Source organism: Melanotaenia boesemani, chromosome 4 (assembly GCF_017639745.1).
Source record: "Melanotaenia boesemani isolate fMelBoe1 chromosome 4, fMelBoe1.pri, whole genome shotgun sequence".
NCBI lineage: Eukaryota > Metazoa > Chordata > Actinopteri > Atheriniformes > Melanotaeniidae > Melanotaenia > Melanotaenia boesemani.
In genome coordinates this window covers 38,686,825-38,697,108 of record NC_055685.1, presented here as the reverse complement: position 1 = coordinate 38,697,108, position 10,284 = coordinate 38,686,825, and the positions used below count along the sequence as shown (strand labels likewise).

Genomic DNA, 10,284 nt, shown 5'->3' with positions numbered 1-10,284 from the left:
GAATATAAAGAAACTTCAACCCTTTAATGCTGAATGTATCTGATGCAGTTTCTGAGACCTTTTTCATCACTTTATGGTAAAAACTTTGGTTAAAACTCTGTTATACAGTCTGATACTTGTCTTCTGCCCCCTGGTGGAGACCTTTAACAATACAGTCATTTTGACATCTCATGGTAATAAAAGATAAAAATACAAATTCTTTTCATTGTGAAACTATGCAAATAAAAATATTTAAATATCATCTGTGCGGGCTGCAGGGTGATGGTTAGCACAGCAAGAAGGTTGCTGGTTTGAGTCTCGGCTGGGGGGAGGAGTGAGTGTGAGGCCCTGCGATGGACCGGTGACCTGTCCAGGGTGAACCTGCCTCTCACCTCATAAATGCTGCAGCTCCAGCTTACCTGCGACCCTTAATGGACGAAGCGGTACAGATGATGGACGGGTACCATCTGTGCTGCACATATTAATGGAGATCAGACTGTTTTGTTCTTTATTGGAAGCAGTTATTTGCATTCGGATGCAGAAAGAGAAAACATGAACTCTGCTTTCTGGCTGGAGTTTGAATAATTGCTGTAAAATAACCCAAAGACCAAACACCAGGCAGAAAGCATGAGAGTCCTGCTGAGCTGCTAGTATCTTTCTCTCTGAAGCTTCGGCTCCACATTTAAAGACCTGAAGGAAATAGTTTACTCTGTTTTCACCTCCTAAATTTATTAATGTGTTTTATTAAATGATCAGTTTCATCTGCAGCTTTTATAAACTGTTAAAAATGCTGCAGCTCGTCTTTGTACTGGTTTAAAAAGTAGAAACATATAACTCCAGTTTAAAGCATCTTGTCATTGCCTCCTTGTCTCTTATGGGAGGATTTTAATATGAAAGACTACATTTTTAACAGATTTAATCAACATCCAGTCCCCTGGATGAGCAGCCCTCCACCCAGTTCCTCCCTGATGTTCCAGAATTAAAATACAGAGTTTTTCCAGCTACAGTTTACCTTCATATAAACATTTATCTCAGTCTGCAGACATATTCTTTCTTTTCTTTTTCTGATTACTTACTTCTAGTCTGGTCAGTTTTATTTTAAAGCAATCTACTTCAGTCTGTCTCCAGGTTTTAACCAGGCTGTAACTCAGCCTCTAATCTTTACAAATATCTCTATTCTCTGAAGTAGGAGCTGTTAACAAAGGCATTTCCGTCCTTTGTTTCTTTCTGTTCGCAAAAAAAAACAGAAGTTCAGCAGCGATAACTGGATCATAAAGGCTACAGACACATACTGGCCTTTTTTTCTAAAGCGCTTGTGTTGACCATGTAAAGGCGTTGGCTGCCATGCACGACATCCTGCTTCAGGGCAGGTTAATGTTCATCCAGCATTGACAGGTTAATGTTTGCTGTAGCAGAGTCAACAGAGAAAAACCATCATTACTCTGCAACAACAACCTGTTTATTACCAAAACTCTGCCATCAACTAGAGGTCCAACCAGGTCCCATCTAAAACCAGCAACATCACTGAGCTCCGTTCTGAAACACTGACCTCCACGTTTCACGCTGACGTCTCTGTTTTTCAGACTAAAGCGTCTCAGATGAAACATGAAAGAAGGCATTTTAACAAGCTCTGTTCAGGCGCCACCATGCTGGAAAAACCAAGAAGAAAACCAAGAGGACAGCAGAGCCCAATCTGACATGATGAGCTTAAAACCCGGACCCCCTCAGACACAAAAACAAGAAGAACCTGCTGTCAGAGAGCTCTCGGTTTGGAGAATCAGAAATAAATCCTGATGTGAGAGACGAGATGTTTACTGTAATTTTCTCAACCGCAGGCCTCTCTGACTCCATCAACCATCTGATCTGCTGGATCCTGCATCTGGTTTCAACACCATGTGGTAACATCAGCCTTTCCATGGACCTGATGCAGAGGTGGGGAGGTGTAAAAACCCACAAGCCAGCTCTTGCTTGAAACACCATATAATTTTCTAAGTGATGAACGATCCTCATGGCTGCTTGATGCCTCCATGACTCAAAGGAAGTTCAGAAGAACCACACGAAGAGTTAACTTACTGACAAATGTCTAGACTTCTTTAATCCTTCAAAGCAGTGCTTAAACTCCAGCTTTATGCAAACCAACCAGCACTTTGTTTTTTTTTATTATTTTTAGAGGACAATCTGGTTAAACCAGGAAGGAAACTTGATCCTCAACGAGAACATCATCAATCCAAATATTTTTAAATGTTGTTTGCATCCTGTACAAACAGCAGACATGCAGAGATACTGTAGGAGGAGTGTTTAAGGAAAATATGAATCAAAATAAGGAATTAGTGCTTCGTTGAGAAGGTTAAACATGGATTCATTCTTCCTGAATTCAACGATAAGTTTCTAACATGTTCAGCAGCTTTAACATGTTTCATGGAGGAATATTTAAAACGTACGTCCTTCATCAGCTGACAGGACATCATGATTACACAGGTCAGCTCAGACCGCCTGCAGCTGTGTTTAACTCATAACACGATAACAGCTCCATGTTTGTTCCGTAATCATACGAGCCAACCACCTGTCGTGGGACTTTTAGAGGAAAACACCAAAGAAAAACCAGAGAAACGTCCCAGACTTAATAAAAAGTTTGGTACTTTTACAGATGATTTTATTTCACTTTCCATTTCCAGGTTAATTAGAGAGAAATCAGCATGTTTCTGGATTTTCTCCTCTGATGACAGGAGCCTTATTTCTCTGTAGATGGATCAGATCTTTCTCTGGTTTGATTAGAAACAACTTATCGTCTTCAGTTCAACCTGCAAACTGATCAGTCTGTTTGGGTTAGTTATTAAGATCTCAGCTTCAGATCAGGGATGGGCATTTTCTGGATAATTAAATCTGTTAGCTGTGACGACATCATGATGTAATCAATAATGAAGTTAAACATTTTTCATCCTCACATGTTTGGGCCGAATCTGGGCCACTTCTGTGGTCCAGATGTCAGCTGCAGGCCTGGACATGGACTACAGCTAGTATTTAGTGGTCCAGAGGAAGCCTTGCTTATGGAAATGTGGTGCGGTGGTCATGTAGCTGAGTTCTGGCAGCCACACTTGAGCTGTTTCAGACCAGCTGACCTGCTGTAGGTCTTTATCTCTGTAGCTCGTCATTAAAGGGGCCACGGTGTTCGTTTAACACAGCGATGTGAACAGCTCTGCATCTCTGTGCAGCGAGACATCCCTCTCCTCCGCAGTCCATAGCTCCCTAAAGCTGAGTAATTTCTGGATGAATAAAACTTATAATTGTTACGGCTGCGTCGTGGCCTCCGCAACTATTCGCGTCCATTCTAGCCAACGGTTTGTTTCCCACTGCGCGTGGCTCCGTGCATGTTAGCATCCCAGAAGCACCTTGTCACGATCTATTTTTGATGGCACACCCACCCAGAATGCATCAAACTCAGCAGGTCAGGTAGGACAGACAGGAAATCAGACACGGCAGCAGTGTAAAAGCTTCCAGTATTTTTCAAAATAAAAGCCTGCATGCAGATTTGTGCTCCTGAACCAGTAAATCATTAATTGGTCAAGAAGTCTCAGTGTTTTTCTTTTTTTCATCGTGGACAACAGGATGTCTATCTTGGTTTTCTAGTAATTTTTGATCTCACGGATCCTGCTAGGGACTGTTTTTAGCTGTTTGCCCCTGCTGGCCTAGAGCCGGCCCTGCTTTGGATGGGAGAACATGCAAACTCTGAAAACTTGCTAAAATCTTTTTCTGGAATTAGTTCTGCCTGAAGCAGCCACTTGGTTTAAATATGTAATTCCACAGTCTCAGTGTTTACTGTCCCCTTATAAGTTCAGATCCTTTACCTACTATTAGGCTGCACTATTAACAGTTAACTATATATATATAAACTATAAAATCTATAGTTTTATACTTGGTGGGATTATTAACGATCATTAACAGATTTTACAATTCTATTTTTTTAATATTTTTAATCAGTTTATAGTCTTGACTGGCTCGTTACCAAAACAAGCTGTGTGTCAGCAACACACACTTCATTTTATAAAGTCAGAAAACATGTTATTTTCACTTTGTTATCAAAACTGAAGCAAGTTATTACAGTTAAAAAAAACCTGCTGCACAAATTTTTCAAACTTTTGATGATTTGATTCTTTAATCCTGCAAGACTGAACATGTAAAAAGACACAAAAATACCAAGTAAACAAAGAAATTAATAAAAAAATATTCTTTTCTATTTAGTTGTATTATCCATTTAATATACTTAATAGCCTGACATATTTATCAGTATTTATTCGTTAATGTTGATCAGTTCTTACAGCAGAAAGCAGGAAAAGTTCAGGACTCACCAAAACAGAAAATAATGATCTTCATCTTCGTGTCCATCACCGAGTTAAACAGAAATAATCACCATAGTTCCAGCAGCTTAACTTTCCCCGACATGAGAAACGGAGCAAACAGAAAAACACGTCGCAGGAATGTGAATCTTCCTGAAACATCCACCCTACACGGAGGCGGTGCTAAAGTAAAGACCCTCCACCAGCCGCCTTCTGTGTTCATGTTATAAACGCTGTTTCAGCTAAAACTAACAGTTAAATGTAGGAACCAGAATATCAGAATCATTTAAAGGAGAAAACTCGTCTTTAAATGTTTCATCTCTTTGTGCAGCTCTGACAAATCATTTAATACCGATTTTATTTTATTTCCTAGTATTTTTTAAGATGTTTTCTTCAGTCAGATTTGAGGCAGAAACAGCAGCAGGGCTCAGGAAGAACACCCACCTTCACAGGGAACAGATATCACGCGTGGTGGTCTGGTTTTTACAGACTGCAGGTCTGGAACAGGTTTGATGGGGCAGACCGGGTCGTACTGGGCAGGGTGGCACATGTTAAATGAGACCTGGTAGATTAGACCGAACTTCAGTCCCATTATCAAACTGTTTTAAGAGTTCCAGCAGCAGTACTTAGAACTGAATCTGAAATGTGTTATTTTATGTAAATAAAAATCTCACTGAGACACTGAGACCACATGGCATCTAATTTTACCAGTTCAAACTCGCTCCAGTACCTTCCAGCACCAGTTCACACTGGCATTTCCTGGAATAAGAAAAATGCAGAGACTTTGAGGAATATGTTGTAAAACATTCATTTCAAGTCTTTTATTAAGTGAGAAAACCTTCAGCAGCAGCCTGTGGATGCTTCTTCTTCACTTTGAGGAAAAAAACCAGAAAACAAGAGAAACTAAACAACAAAACTTTTTTTCAATAGCAAATCAGTCCTATTAATCATTGCTAGATACTTTCTTTTTATTTATTTATTTTATTTATTTTAAAATGGTAATTAAATCCAGGTGTTATGGGGTAATGATACTGAGTGATGAAGATGTTATTTTGTCCCATTTTTCCTGCAAACATGTCTTCAGGTGCTCTACGGGGTCCTGGTTTCAGATCAGGACTACAGGCAGGTCAGTCCAGTACCCGTATCCTCTTCTTCCTCAGTGTCATGCTCTGTCTAGGTGGCCAAGACAATATTAAAATGAGCCCATCGCCCTCGGGTCTAAAACCACCACAGAAACATTGTTTAGATTAAACAGAATTTTTATATAAAGATTAAAGGGTCCATGAAGGTCTACAAAGATTTCAGGATGGACCGAAAAACTCCAAACAAACTAGACTGAGCAGAACAGGAGGTAACCTGTACCAAATAAAATAAAATAAAATAAAATAACCCCCAAAAAGAGGGGCGGCACCAACCAGATCCAGCACCTGCACACTAGAATTTACAGAAATGAAGCAGCCATAGTAACATCAGCAGAATGTGGTTCTCCGTCATCTTGTTGAAACAGGACAACGTCCTTGGAAAAGACAAGGCCCTGAAGGCAGCATCTGGAACACTGAAGGGTCCGACCACAGCAGGTTTCCACTGTGTGATGGTCCATCCCTGATGCCTCAGAGTCCAGAGAAGTTTTACATTTTTTATTGAACTTTTTTTCTTAAAGCTTTCTTTGAGGAACATTCAAACCACACTGAAGTCCTCCTTGTGAGGACTTTATGTATCTTCATGGTGTCTTTGTGGGGGATGGCGAACTGGAGGAAGATGGACAGAAGGATTAAGTGTTAACGAAACAGCTGCTAACAGCTGTAAGACTCATTTACTGACTGTCTGAACACCTCTGTACTGGAAGGCAACTTGGTTGAGGTGGAGGGACGAACTTAATGGCAGGTTTCTGTGTGGAGGTTGCATGTTCTTTGCGTGTATGCATGGGTTTTCTCCTGGCTTCTCAACGACATGCATGTTTGGCTGATTTGACTGATGGAGAGACGAGCTGGTTTGGAAGATGTTTTAAACATCAGTCATCAACAAATTCACCTCTAAAATCCAAGAATTGACCTGTAGATGGAGCAAAGGTGGGTTCATGTTGGTCCGTCTCAACATGTTTCTAACAGAAGGTCCTTTTTACTGAGATTTTTACTAAATTTTGGTACAGATGATTAAATAGTTTAAGCATCCATCTTAAACTATTGTCTTCAAAGTCCACAAAACATCATCATGTCTTCAAACTGCAGCATGAAGAGTTTTCTGTTATCAAATGAAAACCACACATCTCTTCCAGTTCCACTAAATATAAGGTGAAGGTGGAAGAAGACCAGTATCGTCTGTCCAGCCGTGTCTACCACAATGTAACCTACATAAAGAGTGTGTACAGCGGAAACAGCAGCAGACCACCAGAGCGCTCTGAAACGGTTTCATTTCTACAGGAAACAACCACAGAAAGAGTTTCTCACACAATGTTCTGCACAACTTTAACCTTTACAGCCCACTCGTTAGAGTGGAGCTCACAGTGTGTGGACACGTAACCAACTGCATGCAACATGATGTTAGATGTTTGCTGTAGGTTTATTCTTTTAATCTGTAGTTGCTCTAAGCGTTGGTGTATGTGCACATCTGCAGAACGAACATGTTAGAGCAAGCATTAGACAGAGCCACCCATCATTAAGTAAATTCAAAGGCAATGAGCAATGAGGCAAATTCTTCCTGTCAAGGCAAGTTTATTTATTTTTTGTACAGCACATTTCATGAAGTAGATCATTCAAAGTGCTTTACACGAAACATCAAAAACCTTACAGGTGGTCAAAAAAAGCATTTCAAAGAACAAAATCACAGACGCCGCACCGATCCTCCTGTCGATCTCCCGCTCCATCCTTCCCTTACTCGTGAACAAGATCCCGAGATACTTGAACTCATCCACTTGGGGCAGGACCTCATTCCCAACCCCAAGAAAGCACTCCACCTATTTCTGGCTGAGGACCATGGTCTCAGATTTGGAGGTGCTAATTCTCATCCCAGCTTAAGATCACGGTCAGATGAAGCCAACAGAATCAGACCATCCGCAGAGACCCAATCCTGAGGCCACCAAACCGGATCCCCTCAACAACTTGGAGGGTCTAGAAATTCTGTCCATAAAAGTTATGAACAGAATCGGTGACAAAGGGCAGCCTTGGTGGAGTCCAACCCTCACTGGAAACAAATCTAATATACTGCCTTAAATATGGACCAAGCTCTGGCACCGGTTGTACAGGGACCGGGCAGCTTGTACAAGGGGGTCTGGCACTCCATACTCCCGGAGCACCCCCCACAGGAATCCCCGGGGGACACGGTCGAACGCCTTCTCCAGGTCCATAAAGCACATGTAGATTGGTTGGGCAAACTCCCATGCCCCCTCCAAGACCCCGCAGAGGGTGTAGAGCTGGTCCACTGTTCCATGACCAGGAAGAAGTGTTGACATCTTAAAGTTCCTCTTTTAAACTTACGATAAAGGTTACGATAAGGTTGCTGTGTTTTTCCATTCTGACTGACTTACTTTACTGGTTCATGTAATTTGCATGATAAAAAGGCTGCGCCGGGGTTGAGATTTCGGAGTTGACATCAGATACTCTCTGAGTGCTGAACCACTGTCTCTCCCCATCGCGATATTGCTGACCTCAGCCTGAGAGTTCTTTGTGTCTTATTTTATGATAGAAAAATACCCATCAGCATCCAGAGCCTTAAAAAACTCCGGGCGAATCTCATCAACCCTCGGGGCCCTGTCATGGAGGAACTTTTTAACCACCTCAGCGACCTCAGCCCCAGAAATAGGCGAGCCAATGCCAGGGTCCCCAGACTCTGCTTCCTTGTCGAATGATATGTCAGTGGGATTGAGGAGGTCGTTGAAATATTCACTCCACTGACCCAAAACACGCCAAGTCGAGGTCAGCAGCCCCCCATCCCCACTGTACACAGTGTTGACGGAGCACTGCTTCCCCCTCCTGAGCCGCCGAATGGTGGACCAGAATCTTCTCAAAGCCGTCTGGAATTCTTTCTCCATGGCCTCTCCAAACTCCTCCCATGCCTGAGGTTTTGCCTTAGCGACCACCGAAGCCGTGTTCCGCTTAGCCTGCCGATACCCATCAGCTGCCTCTGGAGACCCACAGGCCAAAAAGGCCCTGTAAGACTCTTCTTCAGCTTGACAGCATCCCTCACTGCTGGTGTCCACCAACAAGTTTGGGGATTACTGCCACAACAGGCACTGATGACTTTGCGGCTACAGCTGCAGCTGGCCGCCTCAATCATAGAGGCACGGAACACAGCCCACTTGGACTCAATGTCCGCCGCCTCACTCGGGACATGGTTGATGCTGTACCGGAGATGGGAGGTGAAACTCAAGGGGGCCTCAGCCATACGTTCCCAGCAGACCCTCACAACATGCTTGTGTCTGTCAGGTCTGACTAGCATCCTCCCCCACCACCGACAGCTCCACCCCTCTCTTCATTCGAGTGACCAAGACATGCGGCCGTAAGTCCAATGATACGTCTACAAAGTCGATCATTGAACTGTGTCCTGGTGCCAAGTGCACATGTGGACACTCTTATGCCCGAACAAGGTGTTCGTTATGGACAATCCGTGACGAGCACAGAAGTCCAATAACAAAACACCACTCGAATTCAGATCAGAGGGGCCGTTCCTCCCAATCACACCCCTCCGGGTCTCACTGTATGATCCAGGTGATTCCAACTATATCTATCCGAAACCTCCCAACCTTGCACACCAGCTCAGGCTCTTTCCCTGCCAGGGATGTGATGTTCCACGTCCCTAGAGCTAGCTTCTGCAGCTGAGGATCAGACTACTAGGGCCCCCGCTTTCGGCCGGCGCCCAGTTCACACTGCACCCGACCCCTGTGGCCCCTCTTGCAGGTCGTGAGCCCACGGGAGGGGGGGCCCATGTCAACCTTTCGAGTTGAGCCCCATGGGCAAAGGCCTGGCCACCAAGTGGTGCCTCTGTGCCCCACCTCCAGGCCTGGCTCCAGAAGGGGGCCCCGGTGACCCATGTCTGGGCAAGGGAAAGCTGGATCCACTGATTTGACTCATCATAGGGGTCTGTTGAGCTACGCTATGTCTGGTCCCTCCCCTAGAGACTTGTTTGCCATGTGTGACCCTACTAGGGACATAAAGCCCCGAGAACATAGCTCCTAGGATCTTCAGGACACACAAACTTCTCTACCACGGTAAGGTGGCGGCTCAGGGGAGGAGCTTTCTGGTTGACAAAACTTTTAATTCTGTTGATGTTTCTGAGCTGGTAAAAAACTCCTTAGTGCCAGCTTTAATGTACTAAAAGTCAGATCTGAGTCTGTCAGTCTAAGAGCCCGAGTCTCCAGGTGTTTACCAGTGCTGACCCTCTCCTCTTTGCTACCAAATAGAATAATCTCAGTTTTGTATTCATGTAATTGTAGAAAATTCTCCCTCATCTAGGTGTTTATTTGCTCCAGACATGGACACAGAAAGTCTGTTAGGCTGCAGTCGTCTGATGACAGAGACAAGTTGTGTATCACCTGTATAACTGTGATAATTAATGCTAAAGTTATGTAATATTTAACCCAAAGGGAGCAGATACAAGTTGAACAGAAGAGGTCCAAGGACTGACCCCTGGGGGACTCCATAAGTCATGGCCACTTGCTCAGATTCATAGCTGCGGATCGTAATTAAATAACCAGACCTTCTCTCTCTTTTTTTTTGGATGATAATTGTCTTTGAGCTACTGTAACTGAATGATTAGTACACACACACTTTGTGAGACTTTGCTCTCTGTAGGGATGCCATGTACCAACTGTCAGTCATGCAACTGAGAGGAAAGAGAAGAACAACCACAACACCACAAAGAAGCCTTGTCACAACAGCCAAACAAGGCAGAAACCAAACAACAATTTTAACCTTTTCTGTTTATAAGTTTATGTTTGCAGTGTCCTTTAAAAGCAGAAAGCCTCAACAAACAACAG

At 43.4% G+C, this 10,284-nt stretch overlaps 1 protein-coding gene across 4 annotated transcripts in view; it reads right to left on the bottom strand.

Moving 5' to 3' along the window:
* LOC121638502 (CD48 antigen-like) overlaps nt 1–4,510 on the bottom strand; it is a 23,214-nt gene extending 18,704 nt beyond the window's left edge. For 2 of the 4 annotated variants that reach the window (XM_041983345.1, XM_041983346.1), the window contains exon 1: nt 4,326–4,510. In XM_041983345.1, the coding sequence (XP_041839279.1) occupies nt 4,326–4,362 (37 nt within the window). In that variant the 5' untranslated portion in view covers nt 4,363–4,510. Of the gene's footprint in view, nt 1–2,924; nt 3,283–4,325 lie in introns of those variants that run through there. The other 2 variants (XM_041983343.1, XM_041983344.1) reach the window with 2 other exon arrangements.
* Between the last annotated feature and the right edge of the window lie 5,774 nt (nt 4,511–10,284).